This window comes from Pongo pygmaeus, chromosome 15, assembly GCF_028885625.2.
Source record: "Pongo pygmaeus isolate AG05252 chromosome 15, NHGRI_mPonPyg2-v2.0_pri, whole genome shotgun sequence".
In the NCBI taxonomy this organism is placed as follows: domain Eukaryota; kingdom Metazoa; phylum Chordata; class Mammalia; order Primates; family Hominidae; genus Pongo; species Pongo pygmaeus.
The window spans coordinates 22244254-22262819 of NC_072388.2; the positions used below are offsets into that span (position 1 = coordinate 22244254).

General features: G+C 54.5%; 2 protein-coding genes across 3 annotated transcripts; one reads left to right on the forward strand and one right to left on the reverse strand.

Moving 5' to 3' along the window:
• Positions 1-1244: 1244 nt before the first annotated feature.
• On the forward strand, positions 1245-8427 carry CPNE6 (copine 6). Of its 2 annotated transcripts, none has more exons than XM_063651457.1 (18): positions 1245-1357; positions 1757-1963; positions 3265-3436; positions 3854-4033; positions 4406-4480; positions 4646-4720; positions 4886-4969; positions 5061-5150; positions 5512-5616; positions 5845-5931; positions 6167-6226; positions 6490-6623; positions 6701-6755; positions 6847-6898; positions 7221-7354; positions 7496-7732; positions 7933-8107; positions 8228-8427. In XM_063651457.1, exons 3-17 carry the CDS (start codon positions 3269-3271, stop codon positions 8068-8070), a joined length of 1674 nt encoding a protein of 557 aa, XP_063507527.1. In that variant the 5' UTR covers positions 1245-1357; positions 1757-1963; positions 3265-3268; the 3' UTR covers positions 8071-8107; positions 8228-8427. The 2 variants fall into 2 exon arrangements, with proteins under 2 accessions (XP_063507527.1, XP_054304903.1); XM_054448928.2 differs by having other exon boundaries at positions 1849-1963.
• A 563-nt stretch (positions 8428-8990) lies between these two features.
• On the reverse strand, positions 8991-15081 carry NRL (neural retina leucine zipper). The gene is made up of 3 exons (XM_054448935.2): positions 14856-15081; positions 12803-13210; positions 8991-11902 (listed from the first exon to the last, which is right to left on the reverse strand). Exons 2-3 carry the CDS (start codon positions 13181-13183, stop codon positions 11570-11572), a joined length of 714 nt encoding a protein of 237 aa, XP_054304910.1. The 5' UTR covers positions 13184-13210; positions 14856-15081; the 3' UTR covers positions 8991-11569.
• Between the last annotated feature and the right edge of the window lie 3485 nt (positions 15082-18566).

Here is an 18566-nt window from a genome sequence, read left to right on the forward strand (position 1 = left end):
ACCATCTGCTCTCTTCCCACAAACCCTCAGAGCTTGGCCACAGTGGAGAAAAATGAGAAACATTCCACAGGGATAGACTTGGGGTTCTGAGAGGAGCAGGAGAAAAAACAGAGAACTGCCGAGGGAAGGGGACTGATAAGTCCCCAAGCCAAGGTGGGTGTTATACACAGGGTCAGGGCTGAGCTTCCTGGAGAAAGAACCAAAAGGACAGAAACCAACACAAATGTCTGTCCAGCTTTTGGGGGTGTAATGGGATTGGAAGCCCCAGTGTACCAGAGGGACACGGGAGCAGTGTGTGTGTGTGTGTGTGTGTGTGTGTGTGTGTGTGTGTGTGCGCGCGTGTGTCACGGGAGCTGTGTGTGTGTGTGTGTCACGGGAGCAGTGTGTGTGTGTGTGTGTGTGTGTGTGTGTGCATGCACACTAATGGGGGAATTACATGATGTTGTGTCGTCCTGGGGGCACCCTCACTAGTCAGAAATCTCAATAGCAGAGTGGCTTGCAGGTGAACAGAAGTCTCTGTGGCATGAGGTCAACAACTAAAGTAGCTGTCTCCCATGGTGTTCTAGCAAATACTATCTTGGCATTCAAGATCCCACTCAAAAGCCCCTTCCTCTGTGAAGTCCTTCCTGATGCCTTCCCCCCCTCATCCATATCGCACCCTGCCTTAATGTGCTCCCACTGCATCCTGAGCAGGTCCATAGCATTGCACCTGTCACGCTTAATTGCGTATGCGTATTGGCTTATCCTCTCTCTGTGTGTCTGTCTGTCTTTCTGTTCCATATACATCTGCCTCCCCCAGAGGCAGAGGCTGTGTCTTAATCACCTGTGTAGCCCCAGCACCTGGCACCGTGCCTGACACCCAGGAGATGCTCAATAAATGGCTGCTATATTAATACATGAGCAGCTTAAGGGGATGGAGCGTGAGGGTAAATGCTCTTGCGTACTCATCACAGACCACAATGTGCCCAAATGTCTTCACGTGTGGTTTGCAGCTCCCCAGGCAACTGCTTACTTACTGATTTCACCAGGAATGACTTGTTTTGTTTCCTTAAGATCTGTGCATGGCACAGCCCCTCCCACAAGGGTAAGGCCATATGGGTTGAATCTCGGGGGGTGTTGGGTACATTGTGGCACCGGGAAGAAGCCTTGGGAGTCAGTCCTTCAGCACATGCCCTCATGTGACCAGGATATGAGGTTGGGTGTCCTTAAGCAATTATGTCCATTTCCTGTGTCTCCTTATAAAATGGTGGCTAGGGAACTGGACATCATTCTCAAAGCTATGACGTTCAGCAAGGTATGTGATGGTTTTTAAGGAGCACGGGAAGATCACATTCTGCTGTATTCCGGATTAGTTTGAGTGAGTACATGTGTGACAAGGACAGCCCAGTGTTCCTGTATATGTGACTGCAGATATCCTTAGCTAGTGTAACAATGTTGAAAGTGATGTGAGAAGGGGTATGTTTCCCAATGTGTATCCGCCGGGGGCTGTAACTGTCATGGTGTCACAGTGAGTTTACGTACTGGCGCCTGTGTGTGTCAAGATATGTGTGAGCCTGTGAGTCGTGGGTGCATGTGTCGCCATCATTTCTCTGTTTGAATGTGTATGTGCATGCACCACTGCAATGTGCGCATCTCTGTGATTCTGGGTGTGGGTGTGGTGTGAAGGGGAAGATGTGTGTCACTGTGTCTGTGGGGGTCCTGCCTCTAAGCCACCCCCAGCCTGCCCTCCTCCCCTGGTTCTGTGGCTCCCTCCCAGGCTGTGGCCCTGCCCCTTCCCTCTTCTCCCTCCCAATCCATCCACGCAGGGGGAGCTGGTGCTGCGCCCCCCCCCCACCCCTCCCCATCCAGGCCCCATAAATAGCAGCAGAGCCGGAGCTGGAGCCGGCGCCAGCGGCTGGAGCAGCAAGGGAGTCAGGGCCAGGGCCAGAGAGCCGGAGAGAGGAGCCCCCGACTGAGAGCCCAGGTGAGCCCACCCTTCCTCCCCAGCCCAGCCCCAGCCCAGCCCAGCTTGGCCCAGTCTCCATAACAACATCTCCTGGAGCCCGCAGAGAGATCCCAGCCCTGCCCAATCCCTTCACCACCACAAGCCCCTGCCTATCTCGGGGACCCCCAAGAACTGGGAGACTTGTGGCTGGAAGGCAGAGACCCCCTCCCCCAGCCCAGACCCTCCCTCACATATCCAGAAAGGCACACACTGTGGGGAGGTAGATACCCAGCCAGAGAAAGGTCCCACTTCTGAGGGAGGTACAGGAACTGTCACACCCTCCTGGAAACAGACACACGACATGGGGGGACAGACACTGAGGGTGGGGCACTGAGACACACCAATGCACACTCACTCAGGGAAGCATGACATGGGATCAGACAGCCTCACCCTGAGATCTGTACAGACACAGATAGATGAACTGACCGGCCATGAACTCGGGCCGGCATACCCCTGCCTGCTTCAGCCCGAGGCTTGGTACCACTGCTGGGGGAAGGTGGCATGCGTGCATCCCACGGGCAGCATGGAGGGAGCCACGACTCCCCAAAAATCCTGTCGCTAAGAGACAGTGCCAGTGCTGCCAAGAAGTGTGAAAACAGGGGAGGTGGGGAGGGATGTGAGGCTTGTCACAGTTGGAGCTCCTGCCAGGAGCCTGAAGGAGCTTTCATCAGAGCCCTGGTCCTGCCTCCCAGCCCACCACCACTCCTTTTCCATCAGCTAGCCAGAAGGGGAATGGGGGTAAGGAGTGGATAGGGATAGCCCAGCAGGGGACTTTCCAACCTGTCTCCTGCCCACTGCAGACTCCACTTCTGAGACCCATCCTCTTCAGGCCTCCAGGGGCCTCTCCACCCCCTGCCCCACCCCCTTGCCCTAGTTTAGCTCCCTCGTGCCAAGACTGAGTGCAGCGCTGGCACAACACCAGTCGGGAAATAGCAGAAGGTGCTGAGGCAGCAGAAAGTGTAGATCAATCGATGGCCTAGGAGCCAAGACTGCCAAGAACATCCCCACCCCAATCCTTCAGCCCTCTCCAGCCCCATCCACGCATACCTAGGCCAGCAGCACAGGGCTTCTGTGCGGGAGTGGGAGGCTCAGGTCCTCTGCCCTCCCCTGCTCAGAACTCTGGTGAAGCTGAGCAGAGGCAGGGGAAGCAGGAGGTCCGTGAGGCCCCAGGGTCTAGGGAAGGAGGTTAAGGGGTGGGGCCCAGGGACCCCAGAGGATAGACCCCTCTGCTGGCAGGTGTTCCCTTTCCAGGGTCCAGGCCACCTGCTCTGTCCCCACAGTGACATGTCGGACCCTGAGATGGGATGGGTGCCTGAGCCCCCAACCATGACGCTGGGGGCCTCTCGGGTGGAGCTGCGGGTGTCCTGCCATGGCCTCCTGGACCGGGACACACTCACCAAACCTCACCCCTGCGTGCTGCTCAAGCTCTACTCTGATGAGCAGTGGGTGGAGGTGAGAGCAGCTCAGGTTTCTCCTTAACTAACCTGGGTTAAGCTTGGGAAGGAGGGAGGCTGGGTGGGAGCAGTGAAAGCCTTGCAGGGAAATGTGTGGACTCTGCGGCGCCTTCTCGAGGCTGCTTGGGTACCTTGGAGATGGAGTCCCAGAGGGTCCTGAGATGGAGTCCCAGAGGGTCCTGAGATTGACCCAGAGGCAGTGGGGTTGCTCCCAAAGGCCTCATGATAGCCCAGAGGACTGAGGGTCCAGCGGGCAGGCAGAACCCCAAGCTCAGGGATCAGCTTAGGAAGAGAAGAGCCGGTTGCTGGGGACGTGGGGGCCCAAGAAAAGCTGGCATGACTAGGGCAGTCCAGGGCAGGGAAAAGTATCCTCGCTTCCCAGAGAGCCCTCGCCTCCCTTCAACCACTACCACAGGTAGAGCGCACGGAGGTGCTTCGCTCCTGTTCCAGCCCTGTCTTCTCCCGGGTGCTGGCCCTTGAGTATTTTTTTGAGGAGAAGCAGCCCCTGCAGTTCCACGTGTTCGATGCCGAGGATGGAGCCACCAGCCCCCGAAATGATACCTTCCTCGGCTCTACGGAGTGCACCTTGGGCCAGGTCTGCATTCCCGGCCTCCCTGGCTACCCTACCCTACCTCCATCAGCTTTGCCTCTGGAAGCCGAAAAGAGAGAAAACATGAGCTCTAGAGCTAGTTCAACCCAGCCTTGGCTCCCATCTCTGCCATTCACTAGCTGTGCAGCCTCAGGAAAGATACTTAACCTCTCTGAGTCTTAGTTTTCCTATCTAAAAAATGGAGGAGTGGTCAGAGTGCTTCCCTCTTCAGACTATTGTAAAAATTGAGCCCAATCCTAGCCCAACTCAAAGTGCCAACCCTTGCAGACACTCAGAGCATTTATTATTCCATCCCTTGTACGTGGCCAAGGCAGATGGGGATGTCACAGCTGGGTCTCCCTCCACCTCCATCCCCAGATTGTGTCACAAACCAAGGTCACTAAGCCATTACTGCTGAAGAATGGGAAGACTGCGGGCAAGTCCACCATCACGGTAGGCAAGATCACCTGTACTCACCCTTGGTCCAGTTATTCAATGCCCCTGCATGGACACCTATGGTGACATCATGCCCAGGACCACCCCCACCTAAGGGAAAGGGGATGGGGTGGCCCTTGTGGTAAGGATAGGGGAGTCCTGCCACTTGTATCCCCCTTGCAGATCGTGGCCGAGGAGGTATCAGGCACAAACGACTATGTGCAACTCACCTTCAGAGCCTACAAGCTGGACAACAAGGTTGGAACCCCAGAGTTCAGGCCCCCAACTCCCCTGTCACTCCTAGGCCTCCCACCCAAGACAGATCCCAGGAGCCCAGGCCTGCTCTCTTCCCAGTGTGAGCCCATCCCCCACTCTCCTCGCAGCTCTCACCAACCTCAGGGGCCCTTTCTCCTGTATCTTCAGGATCTGTTCAGCAAGTCTGACCCTTTCATGGAAATCTATAAGACCAACGAGGACCAAAGTGATCAGCTGGTCTGGAGAACTGAGGTTGGTGCCTGGGGCTATGGGGATGAAGGGAGGGAGAGTAAAGTAAGAAAACCCAGACGGGAGCTGACCAGCCACCTGGTGCCTCTCCAAGGTGGTGAAGAACAACCTGAACCCCAGCTGGGAGCCGTTCCGCCTGTCCCTGCATTCCCTATGCAGCTGTGATGTTCACCGACCTCTCAAGGTGAAGTCCCAGCCAAGCCAGCACAGCCTACTTAGAGCAACGAATCTGCTATCTAAGACCTTTCCCCTACATGTGGCAAGCCTCCCTCCTCTCCCCCAAGTGATAAGCACATCCCACTGTGGGATAAATGATAGGTCACAGCTCAATGTTAAACTTCCCACATGTGTGCATTTTATCAGTGGCCAAAGTCCCTAGCAGATTGAGCCAAAGAACAAAGTTCAGCAGGTGGCCTCTCCGGGCAGGTTGAAGATGTCTGTTTGGGCCTCGAGACTGTGAGGCCCCTGCCTCCGAGTCCCCCTACTCACCGTGAACACCGCAGAGCATCTCCAACCTGACCCCACCCCTCCCCCTGCCTTCTCAGTTCCTGGTGTATGACTATGACTCCAGTGGGAAGCATGACTTCATCGGCGAGTTCACCAGCACTTTCCAGGAGATGCAGGAAGGGACGGCAAACCCTGGGCAGGAGGTGCCACAAATACCCCACCCCCAGAATCCCACCCAGATCCCTGGGAGAATACTGAGGGTGATGCTGAAGAGACCACCATAGGTGATAGGAAGTGGAGAGGGTGGAAAGCACCTGGGCTCAGCTGAAGGACTGAGCCATGGGGGTCTTGCTCTGGGAGGCTCTGCTGGAAGGGAGAAAGAGGGGTCACCTGATGGACTTGTGACCCTGAGCTTGTGGGGTGGGGTCTAGATGCAGTGGGACTGTATCAACCCCAAGTATCGGGACAAGAAGAAGAATTACAAGAGCTCAGGGACGGTAGTGCTGGCCCAGTGCACGGTAAATTTCACTTCCTGCTTCAAGCTTTGCCCCAGCCCCTGCCCCTACCACACTCTCAGGTTCAACCCTTCCCTTGTTTCAAAGACCAGTTTCTCTGCTTCTGGGAACTGGGAACCATCCCCAACTGCAACCCAAAAAACTCTGGCTCCCCCATGTTCCCCACAGAAGCCCTACCCAAGCTCCCTCCTCAAAGGACCACCCCATCCCCTCGCCTTACCCCTCTCCCTGCCTCCAGGTGGAGAAGGTGCACACCTTCCTGGATTACATCATGGGTGGCTGCCAGATCAGCTTCACGGTAAAGACTCAGAGCGGGGGCACACAGGCAAGAGGGAGGGGCTGAGTCCATAGTGAAAGGAAGGAGCCCAGAATCTCCACTGCCCCAACTTGGGCTGCTCATGAGCCTTCGCATTGTCAGTTTATGCCCCACCCCCATCATTATGTGGCTACTTGTAGCCTCCCCACCACTCGTCTTAGTCCTCCCTACAGATCCCAGCTCTGGCCTAGGCAATCTCGTGGCTCTAATGGCTGCAGCATGACCTTTTTCCCACCCCCACCCAGGTGGCCATCGACTTCACCGCCTCCAATGGAGACCCGAGGAGCAGCCAGTCCCTGCACTGCCTCAGTCCCCGACAGCCCAACCACTACTTGCAGGCCCTGCGTGCAGTGGGAGGCATCTGCCAGGACTATGACAGGTAGGAGGGAGTGGGGTGGGAGGGAACAGGCAGGGAGGCCTTGCCCGATGGATTCCACAGCTTTTTCTTCTCCCCAGTGATAAGCGGTTCCCAGCTTTTGGCTTTGGGGCTCGAATCCCCCCCAACTTCGAGGTAGGCTATATGCAAGGGAAAGCAGGAGATGGGGAGCGTGTCAGTCAGGCAGAAAAGGCAGGCCCTCACTGCTCCCGCCTTGCCCTCACAGGTGTCCCATGACTTTGCTATCAACTTTGACCCGGAAAATCCTGAATGTGAAGGTAAAAGGGGAGATTTTCACCTGCCTCGCCTCCCCCCAGACACACTCCACACAGGAGCACAGACTCCATCCCCAAGGGCCCAGCTTCCTGTCCCTTCCACCCATCCCAGGCCTGGTCGTTATCAGGTGAGGCTTCCAGGGCCAAGGCCCAGCATCTGCACCTAACTCTCCCCGCCAACGGAGCATCCAACTCTCCCACTGCTTAATGAAGGAACTCCAGGGGAGGGCAGTCCTCAGACCTGGAAGCATTTCCTTGCTTTAAGGAATGTCAGGAGGGGGCCCTGCTCATTTCTGCCAGCTTCACAACTTCTCTTCACTCACAGAGATCTCAGGGGTCATTGCCTCCTACCGTCGTTGCCTGCCCCAGATCCAGCTCTACGGCCCCACCAACGTGGCCCCCATCATCAACCGTGTAGCTGAGCCCGCCCAGCGGGAGCAGAGCACCGGCCAAGCCACGGTAGGAAGACATGGCGGGCAAACAGGAGCTGCCCCATGTGTCTTTAAGTGGTGCCAGGGCCAGGGCCTGCACCTTGGTGGAAACGGCGTCAATGCCCTTGCACAGAAAGCCAACCCTTCCACCCTCTCTGCTTGTCCTCAGAAGTACTCGGTGCTGCTGGTGCTCACTGACGGTGTGGTGAGCGACATGGCCGAGACTCGCACTGCTATCGTGCGTGCCTCCCGCCTGCCCATGTCCATCATCATCGTAGGCGTGGGCAATGCTGACTTCTCTGACATGCGGCTGCTGGATGGCGACGACGGTCCCTTGCGCTGCCCCCGAGGGGTGCCTGCAGCCCGAGACATTGTCCAGTTCGTGCCCTTCCGAGACTTCAAGGATGTGAGTCCCCCGGGCCCCTTCTGGCTGAAGGACTCCTCAGCTTCTCATCCCCCCAAATCTGACCTTCGTCTTCCACCATTTGATGTCCTGCTAAGGACGCGGGAGCCCAGCTGGCCACCCTGAAGCCCCACTTCTCCCTCAGCTGACCCTGCCTCCCCTACTCTTCCTCTCCCCTAACCACATCACTGTCCCCACCCTAGGCTGCCCCCTCTGCACTCGCCAAGTGTGTCCTGGCTGAGGTGCCACGGCAGGTGGTGGAGTACTACGCCAGCCAGGGCATCAGCCCTGGGGCTCCCAGGCCCTGCACACTGGCTACGACTCCCAGCCCTAGCCCGTGACTGCCACCCTCCGGACCGACACTCCCTCAGCCTCTCAGTGAGTCCTGGGGGTTCCAAAGGAGTGGACACAGGGGGTGCAAAGTGGGGCTTGGTAGAGCCCATCTAGGCTGAGTGTAGTGTAGAAGAGAGTGCTTATGACTCTCCCACCCCCTCCCAGGTGCCTGTCCTGACCCTCGTGACTCCAGTGACCAACGCCTCCACCTCTTGGACCAGCTGTGCCCCCTGGGTTCTGGACGTGAGTGGTGGGCCCTGCTCCTATCTCTCCAAACCCCATACCCTTCAATGCTGTGGCCCCTCAGTGACTTCCTTGGGTGATCCTGACTTTCTAGCCATTAATAAAGAGAACTGCTCCTAGCACCTCAGCCTCTAACCATCATGCCTCAGATGCCCACTGGGCAGCCTGCAGCACCCCCACACACACCATAAGAAATGAGGGCCAGCACCTTTCAAAATCTGAGACAGAGCTCCCCAGGCAGGCTGCTGTCTCTGCAGTCTTACCCCAACTATGTGCCAGTGGGATCTGAGGAGCCCCCACCCTCACCTCCCAACCCCAGGGGGTCTAGGCACCATGGATAATAATTACAGGAGATAGGAAGATAATTAGGGAGGCAGGCTGAAGCTTTCTTATAGCTGTCTCCAGAGAGGCCCTGCTGAGTCCCCCAGGAGCTGAACCCCAGCCCCCACACAGCTGTGGGGTGGGCCAAGAGCAGGTGCTGGGGGTACTGAAGGAGGGCAGCAGGTCTGCTAGTGAATTGGGAACATAGTGAAGCATCTAAGGCCTATACAGTCTGGTTTCCTGGGTGTGTCAATGTGTGTGTCTGTTCATGGCCTTAATGGGTCACACTCATGGACTCAGGGATGTGCAGTGCACGAACACACAGATTCACACACTTAACAATCACATCAGCAACAACAGCAAATATCATTACGTAGCATGTGCCAACTTTATGCTAAGTGCTTATTTAAATGCGTTTATTCTCAGTAGGTGGTTACCATTATTTTCACCATTTTTCTGACAATCAAGTGAGGCTTGATTTTACCTCACCCATGGTCAAAAAACTGGTAGAACTACAACTTGAAACAGGGTCTCACTCTGCCACCCAGGCTGGAATGCAGTGGCACGATTATGGCTCACTGCATCCCCGAACTCCTGGGCTCAAGTTATCCTTCCACCTTAGCCTCCTGAGTAGGTAGGTAGAACTCCAGGTGCGTGCCATTACATCCGAATTTATTTATTTATTTATTTTTTTTGTAGTGACAGGGTTCTCGCTATCTTGCTCAGGCTGGTCTCAAATTTCCTCCTTGGCCTCCCAAAGTGCTGGGATTACAGGCAGGAACCACTGCACCCCACCTAAAGCACTACTCTTAATCACCACAGTGTGCAACTTTTTTTTTTTAAGTATACTCAGGTAACCCAGGAGTATCATTTTGAGACCCAGGTATGTGTACTGTATATGTGGCCTAGTTGTGTGCTCAGGTGTCTGTGGATGGGTCTGTCTGCCTTTGTGTGCCATGCAGGTGAGAAAAGTGAACAAGAAAAGTAGTGGGTCTGAATTACAGCTCCAGGGCAGGCAAGGATAGACACAGGTGAAATTTAGAGTAAGAGAAAAAGAGCTGGGCTCCTGGAAGGACCCTCCCTGCCCCATCCTCTCCCTTCAAAAATGAGTGTGGAAGGGGATGAAGAAAGAGAAGCTAAAGGTTCTGTGAGCCCCTCAGAGAGAGAATCCAGAGCCAGAGAGGATGGCCAGTGGCCAATGATGGGGAAGGGAGAGGAGATGAGAGAAATTCTGAGAGCAATGGAGGAGAGGACTCCCATTGCAGGCTCCTAAGCGGAGGAGGGATGAGCTGGGATAGAGGAGGGGAAAGAGGGAGCAAGAACTGTGATGGGAAGAGAAGAGACAGCTGGGGAGGGGGTGGAGAGAGGGGGTAGAAAGGAAGAGGGACATATGGGAACCTCTTCCCCCATGCCCGAAAGCTTCTCCCATTTATTATGTCCGGTAGAGGACAGATGACAGTAACTGTTGAGGCAGCTGCTCCCAGCACAACGCCTGTGCTCCGCCCAGAAGCCCCATCTGCCCTCCCCTTAGGCTGCTGAACTGGAGGACTGGGTTACCATGGAAACTGTGAGACCTGGATAGCCACAGACAGGCCGAGCTGGGCCACTGAGGCTTCTGAGTTTGGTGGTGGTGGTGGTGAGAGGGGGAGGATCCATCTGTTCCAATGCCTGCCCCTCCACCCCATTTCCATTGGCTCTCCATAACAGATGTGCCACTCAGCTCCAGGTGGGGACTTCCCTTTTTCTTGCTCTCTCTCTCTCCTTCGCTCTCCCTCTCCCACACACAGACACACAAAACAGTAGCCTGAAGCAGGGATAAAGAATGAACACTTCTTAAATCGCAAGAACATTTAGCCGATTGCATTAGAATTCTGCCTGGACTTCAAGTTTAATTCACAAAAGCTGCACTCTCTCAGCAAATTGTCATCCCAGGAGAAGTCTCGCCTCAGCCCTCAGAGGTGGGAGGTGGCAGGAGCACCCTGTGCAGGTCTGGAGGCCCAGACAGCCTGGAGGGAGTTGCAGAGGACCCATGTATGTGCTCACAGAGAAGCCAGGCTTCCTCACCTGGGCTGCCCATCCCCTGCCTAGGCTGCAGCTGGGAAACTGCAGCAGGATAGGAGGTGCCTTTGGCGAGATTGTCTTGGGGACGTCTTGGGGAGACCACCGGGACTTCCATACTGGGGAGATGCCAGAACTGGAAAGGGAGTAGAAGTCGTCCAATCCACATGAGAATTAGATGAAGTAACACAAGTCCAGGAAGCAACTGATTTGCTCAGGGTGACAGGGGGAGCCCATGGAAGAGCTGGGACTAGGACCCAGGTTTCCAGACTTCTGCACACAGCTCTCTCCCACCCCACACCAACAACCCCCAGAGCTCACTCTTCAGGCCTTTGCTGCTCTGAGCCCTGAAGGCTACAGGGTTGGGCAGGGAAAAAGCATCTTGGATAGAGTTCCTAATCTGTCTAGTTGTTGGATATTGAAATCTTGAAAATTCTGTAGTGCTAAAATGGGGAGGTTACAAGCTTCAGAATGAAAATACAGCCTCATTGCTAATTACAGCTTTAATGTGTTACAGGTTGAAAACCTTGAATTAAAAACGAAACTGAGGTGGGAGCTGCAACCCTCCTCCACCTCCCATTCACTGTGTCACCACACTTCCACCCCCCAGTGCCTGGCACTGGTCCCTGCAGAGCTCAGCGTGCTAGTCATGTGGGCTGGGTTTCTGTGTTCGTAAGGGGAGGGGACCCCTCTCCAGAAAATGACCAGCATCTAAATTCAGGCATGACTTGAGGACCCAAAAGCTTTGGGGATATTTGCGCCGTCATACAGGGCGTGGCTAGGACCAGAAGGCGCTCTGGTAACGATGCAGAGAACCCTGCAGCCGCCTCCTGGGCGGTGCCACCCCACCCAGCCCCCACTACACCACAAGGTGCTCTGAATAGCTCAGAGGAAGAGGTGGGAGGGGTCCCCGGACCCGGGGCCGCTCGAGGTTAGCCGGTCACAGCGAGCCTTGTAGAGATCGCGCTCCCGGGCCAGGCGGGCCACCTCGGCCCGCAGCGCGTCCAGCTGGGCGGCCAGGCGGGCGCGCTCGGCCTCCAGCCCGCGCCGCTGCTGCAGCCGCTTGGAGCGACAGGCCTGCGCGTAGCCGCGGTTCTTCAGCGTGCGGCGCCTCTGCTTCAGCCGCAGCGCCTCGTCGCGACCGCAGCCCCGCAGCTGCCGGTTTAGCTCCCGCACAGACATCGAGACCAGCGCCGCGTCGGAAAACCGCTCTGCCAGCTGCGGAGGGAGAGTGCAGAAACCGGGTCAGCGCCAGGTCGCACCCAGCTCGGCCCTGAGGGCCCGACGCTACCTGGCTCCGCCCCGGGACAGCCCCGCCCCGGCTCCCACCTTCACCGGAAGGTTCGCCCTTCCACGCAGTCTGTTTCAGTCCAGACCCCGCCCCAGGCCCCGACGCTCCCCGGGCCCCCCAGCTGACCGTTGCTCCAGTCAGGCGGGCGCCCCACGGTGCAGGGCCGACCACTGTCAGGCAAGCCCATCGCGCACCTAAACCCCGGGCTCGTCTCTGGGATCCCCGGCATCCAGTTCCAGGCCCGGGTGTGTCCGATGTACCCGCACCCAGACAGCCCCCAACCTTCCAACGCGCTGCGTTTCCCTGTCCTGAAGCCCGCAACCCGGTGACCCTCACAGGATTTGGATTACATCCTAATGCCCTCAACACCCCCATCTGTGTCTGTAATTAATAGGATGAGTCCCAATCCTTCTTGAGAAGGTTGGGGGCTGGGAAGCACGAAGTCTTGAAAAGGCCAATCTAAACCAGTCTTAACCCAGCTCCACTCCACACATAACCCTTTCCCCTGGTTTCCACACACCGTGTATCTGTTTACAGCCCGGAGTCGCCCACTCCCCAGCTCAGTTCTTCCCTTTGGATTCTCTGCTAATCTTATCTTCTCCCTGCTCCTCCTGGTTCAGCCTACTCATTTCTCTCCATTTTAAGAAAAGAGAGAGAAGCAGAATGTAGTTTTCTCGATCTGATTTCTTTCAAGGGACCTTCTTCCCTTCTCCTGCCCTCTGTCGCCTGTCCCAGTCCATAACCCCCTCTGGGAGCAACCCTTCTTCTCTTGGGCAGTCCTCCTTCCTTGCCTTGCCTCCCCTCAGGCCAGCTTGCTGACCACTCACCTGGACGTGCTGGGCTCCTGTCTCCTCTGGGCTCCCTGGGTAGTAGCCGTGGGGCCCATCAACAGGGACTGGGCCCTGCCCCTGCAGCAGCTCCACAGCCTCTTCAGGACTCAGCCCCAATGCCTCCCCAGCCCCCAGCTGCTGCTGCAGTGTAGCCAGCCAGTACAGCTCCTCCAGGCCTGGCCGGGTGCCCTCGGTCGCCCCCGCCATGCCTGGTTCACTGAAGGTGGGTGAAGGAGGCACTGAGCTGTAAGGTGTGGAGCCCAGTGAGGCTGTAGGGGGGCCAGGTCGGCCCTCAGAGGGCTCCCGCTTTACCTCAAACTTCATCAAGTCAAAGTCATTGACATATTCCATGGCCAGGGGGCTGGGGGGCAGGGCCATTCTGGAGCTGGGCTGGGAGGAGTGCACCTGCAAAGAGGAGGAGAGGTCTGGAGCACATGGAGGCCACCTACCATCCCCTCTTCACCAAGTCCCTCTTCCCTCAAAGCCAAGTGCCCTGGAGCAAGAGTTTGGGAAAGCCAGAGGGATGGTGCAGCTCTGTTCACTGCAGAGTCCCCACCAGGCTGAAGAGTAACCTTTCAGAGGGCAGGGGCTCCTGACAGGGGACAAGCAGCTGAATTCCTGAAGGAGGAAGAGGACAGCACAGCCTCTTGCCCCACTGATGCCTCAGGATCTATGAAAAGCAAGAGCAGTATGGCACTGCTCCCAACCCTAGTGCTGAGACATGCCGAGAGGTCTGTCATCTCAAGAGGCATCATTCCATTTCCAAGCCATTTTTTTAAATTGCTTAATTAACTGTGACAGAGTGAGTGTATATTTTAGGGCAGTGGGAAGGCATGTATGCTCTGAATTTTAAGATCCAAGGATAATGTGTTCTTATAGCTCTCTGTCTCTCAAAGCACTCAGGGAAGTGCCTCGCCTATAGAAGACCCTCAGTGTACATTTGTTCCATGGATTAATCAACCAATGAATCCCTTTTGTAGCGGCAAGAGGCTTTATATGGAAAAAAGAAAGTTCCTAGAATTAGTTCTAGAAAGATCAGAATCAACTGGCCACCATCTTTCCTCAAGGCCAGTCTCTCCAAGGGGAACAGACCAAGATTGATTTTCCTTCTATTCAGAACTTGTTATGTTGTGTGAACTTGAGCAGATCACCTTCACCCTTCTGACCCATTTTCCCTTCTGTTCAATGAGGGCAGTTAGACTTTGTAACATATACCAAAGAGTGTTCTCTGGAACACTGATTCTGAACAATACCTATGAAGAGGTCTGTGCTCAGATAACTTTGAGAAATATTGCCTCCTATCCCTACCTCTTACAGATTCACATAGCACAAGAGCATATTAACCTGAGCGATCCTTTAGTAAACCATCTGTTCAAGTTCAACAAAAAGTGTCCTAAACTTATGTCACCAAGGAACCCTCCTGTCTGTTATCAACCATGGGGCACATGTTCACCTGAGGAACTTCTGGCTGGGTGACCTCAGATACCCTTCCTAGCCTTGAAGTCCAAGCTCTAGTCCAGCTCCCAATTCCAGTAACTCCCACCCCATCCCCAGAAGGTGCGCAGCATGGAGTGTTCATCCCCAGGGCTTAGACTTCGGCTTCTTCTAGATGCCCCAAGCCTAGGTAGCCCTCTTTCCAACCACATCTCAGACCCCCAGGCTCTACCCAGAGAGGCAAAGAGGAAGACCCAGGCCTCTCTCTTCCTGTTCCAGGGCAGGGTTGCTGCCCTCTCTATGGAACCTGTCACCCTTGAGGGGACAGAGGGGATGGAAACAGACACAGATTAAAGGAACTGGGTCTTGGCAGAAAGGAGATGGTGAGACACTGAGAGAGGTATCCAGAAAGAATTGGATGTACAGAAGGAGTAGTGGGGAAGGTTGTTTATCTTTCTGACGTGATAGCAGTGAGGGACACAGGCCAGTCAGGGTGGGAGTGGAGTAGGGTACCAAGGTGTGAGGATTCTTGAAAACAGACAACAGAGAGCAGGTGTTGAAAGAGGGGGTTCTAGGTGAGCAGCCTGGCACCCAGGTAGGCCCTAGATATACTCACTTTAGAAATGGCCGAGAGGATGTGGTCAGTGCCAGAGCCAAACAGGCACAGCTTCCCAGGAGACTGAAGGCTCCATGGAGCAGGGCCTGGTGCCTCTGCTCAGCTCCAGGGGGCTGTGGGCACAGAGCCCAAAGGGCATTCTTAAAGGGCCAGCTCTCTGAGGTCATCTGTGGTCCTGAGGCCTCCAACCAATGAGGTAAGGAGATCATTTGCATATCTTATTGGCCTGGGGTTGGGGGAAATGGAGAGAGAGGAGAGTACAAGTATGCTTATTCTCAAAGAAGGAAAGGGTGTATCTTCCCCAACAAAGATCCTCACTGATGATCCAACTCCCAAGTGCTCAGTTTCCCAGTTCGGACAGAAACATGGGTCTGAACCACCACCCCTCTATGTGAACACAACCCTCAGCCCTAGCCATGCATAGTCTGGGACTGGAAAAAGAGGACCAGACAAACTCCCAGCACCCCCACCTTCCAAGGCCCTGCAGCCCCTCATCTGTCTTTGGAGACTATAAGCTCTCCCACGCCCACTCTCACCTGGCCTATTGGATCTGTTTCCTATTTTCAAGAATCCTCACATTTCTGCCTCTGCCCCACCTTCATGCTGACTGGTCTTATGCCCCTCATGGCCATTGCATTAGAAAGGAAAGCAACTTTTCCCACAGGGGATCTCCAGGACTTGACCACCGTATTTTGTCTCTCCCATTCTTGCTGATCCAGCCCCAGGACAGGCAGCCCAGCTTGGGAGAACGAGTAGGAAAAAAGAGAACAGGGAACTCTGTTCCTTCCTTCTGGGCCTCAAGGGATACTGAAATCTAATCACCACCAGTCCATCGGAGACACTTTTGTAACTGGCCTCACATGCCCTCTGCTTTCTCTCACCTTTTCCCTGTGTGTGTCTCTGCCCCTCTCTCCTCTGTCACTCATTCTAGTTCCCAGATGGCTGAGGGGTGACCTACATTTTCAGCCTAATCCCCTAACACCTCTTAGAGCTATCATCCCTGAGTAGGAGTGGGAACAGGGATACTAGGAATTATCCAAGGAGATGTTTAAACCTGTCCGAAGCTGTTTAAATAGGGTCTATGGACTTAAAGGCCACTCCCTACCTTCTGAGGCCACCCAAATACTCCCATGGGGTTAACAGGTCCTCTTTCTCAACACAGAGGCCTGGGTGTCCATCAGACCCCAAAGGTCATCACTTATAAAACTTAACCTGGTCCCAGCCTTAGATGTTGGGGAAGAGCTGGCAGATACAGATTATCTAAGATGGTGGTTTCTGAAGTGTGGTCCCCAGAGCAGCAGCATCCATATCACCTGGGAACTTGCTAGAAATACATGTTATCTGATCTCACCTTAAATCTACTGAGTCAGAAACTCTGGGGGTGGAGCCCAGAAATCTGTGTTTTAAGCCCCTTCCAGCAAGTCTGACATGCTTGAAAGTTTAAAGGCCAGGCACGGTGGCTCATGCCTGTAATCCCAGCATTTTGGGAGGCCAAGGTGGGCAGATCACTTGAGGTCAGGAGTTCAAGACCAGCCTGGCCAACATGGTGAAACCCCGTTTCTACTAAAAATACAAAAATTAGCTGGGCATAGTGGCAGCCACCTGTAATGCCAGCTACTCCTACAGAGGCAGGAGAATCGCTTGAACCTGGGAGGCGGAGGTTGCAGTGAGCCGAGATCATGCCACTGCACTCCAGCTTGGACAACAGAGAGAGACTCCATCTCAAAAAAAAAAAAGAAAAGAAAAGAAAAGAAAAGGAAGAAGGTTTGAGAACCACACAGAATGCCTGCAGTCTACCCAGCTTCCTTGGGGAGGCATGTATATATGTCTGTCTGTGCGTGTGTATGTGGTCTCTCCTTCCATGCTTTCCATACACATATTGGAAAACCTAGATCAGATGACATCACTCTCTTCCCACACCTGGGTTTCTGTTTTAAGGAGCAGAAACCATCGTCACCATTCAAGCTTCTCTGTGTGACTGCGTGGATCTACTGCTGTTTTCTCAAAAGAATAAAAAAGCCTAAGGCCTAGGAACCAACCACAAAATGGGAACGAGGATCATGGAGAGGCAGGACCCCACACACATGCCCATGGAATGTAGCTCTCTAAAGTGGACACCCAGGAAAGAGACTCTACAATTTCCCTGGTTGAAGAAGGAATGGGAAGTGTTGAGTGCAGCCCCTTTTTCATGCCTGCTCTGGCCTGGCCAGACACTTGCCCCCAACCAGCAGCTGTCAGGTCTGCACTGATCCTCTTGTTTACTGGAGGGCTCAAAGGAGAGGTGGGAGGGCTAAGCTGCTAACGGGCTAAGGGAGTCAGACTAAACAAGCTCAGGCGAGTTGAGCTGCTTGGGGCTCAGACCAGGCACCACTAAACCAGGGAAAGGAGTTGGGGGAGTGAGGGTTGGGCCCAGTCTGGGCCAGAGGAAAGGACCAAGGGCACAGAGAGGAGAGTCTGTGGCAGTCAGTGGGGACCCAGAAAGCAGAGCCCATCTCCCATATCCACTGGAGACTGAGAAATGAATACTGAGACTAATGGGCTCAAGGACATCTAGGGATGAAAAAGATGAAGCCAGTGTGACTCCAGGAATAATAGAACAGAGGAAGGAGACTAAGGAGGCAGTAGGTGTAGATGTGAGATAGAGGACAGGACAAGTCAGGGTCTCCATGGGGATTTGGATTAAAGGAGACAGAAAGATGTAGGCACATGGACGAGATGGATAAAGAAAGGAAGTCTTCTAGGAGAGGACCAAGAAGGGAGTAGGGGACAACAAGGACTAGAACAGTAAGAGTGGTAGAAGGAAGGGACAGGACATAAGATTGGGGACCAAGACCTAGACACCAATACAAAGAAACAGACAGTGGCCAAAGGACAGAAAGGTAGCAAGATATGGATGGAGTGATAAAGAGGGGCAGGCAGGCAAAGGGCCTGCAGGGGTGGGGTAGAAAATGAAGAGGAAGGAGAGAAAATGAGACAGTCAGCATTCCAGGATGCTACCTCCTCTCCTCTGTCCTGCACTCTCATTTTTGGAACCCTGAAAGACTGGTTCTCATTCCTAGTTCTGGCTCATGGTGTCTAGATCTTCAGTAATAGATCCAAATCCTCAGCCTCTTCTTGGTGTACCTCCTACATTCATTTGACAAATGCATATTAAACACCTGTTCTGCACCACGTCCTGAGTAAGGCATTAGCGACTCCTCAGTAACTTACACTGATACCAGCCCTGACTTCAAGAAACTTACAGACTGATGAAACAGAGAAACATCAAATTATTGCCTTTTGGCTGGATGCAGAGGCTCATGCCTGTCATCCTAGCACTTTGGAAGGCCAAGATGGGTGGATCGCTTGAGCCCAGAAGTTCAACACCAGCCTGAGCAACATGGCAAAACCCTGTCTCTACTAAAAATACAAAAACTGAGGTGGGAGGATCACCTGAGCCTGGGGAGGACAAAGCTGCAGTGGGCCATGATGGTGCCACTGCACTCTAGCTTTGGAGACAGAAAGAAACCCTGTCTCAAAAAAATAATAATAAATAAATTATTGTCCTTAGGCCCAGGCAGGAATGGCCCCTGTCCTGGGCGCTGTGCTTTAGAAGGCTCCACTCTGGCCCTCCTCTGGCTATGTCCCACCACATGGGTGAGGAGTCCAACTCTCCTCTGCCCATACCTTAATCCTCCCAGGACCACACTGCAGATAGCTAAGCATTCCCTG

Coding starts and splice junctions, on each gene's coding strand:
- NRL (XM_054448935.2), bottom strand. CDS start 13,183: ATGGCCCTGCCCCCCAGCCCCCTGGCCATGGAATATGTCAATGACTTT. Junction 11,903..12,802: donor CAGGAGCCCAGCACGTCCAG/GTGAGTGGTCAG, acceptor CTCCCTCCGCAG/CTGGCAGAGCGGTTTTCCGA.
- CPNE6 (XM_063651457.1), top strand. CDS start 3,269: ATGTCGGACCCTGAGATGGGATGGGTGCCTGAGCCCCCAACCATGACG. Junction 3,437..3,853: donor CTGATGAGCAGTGGGTGGAG/GTGAGAGCAGCT, acceptor CCACTACCACAG/GTAGAGCGCACGGAGGTGCT. Junction 5,617..5,844: donor CGGCAAACCCTGGGCAGGAG/GTGCCACAAATA, acceptor GGTGGGGTCTAG/ATGCAGTGGGACTGTATCAA.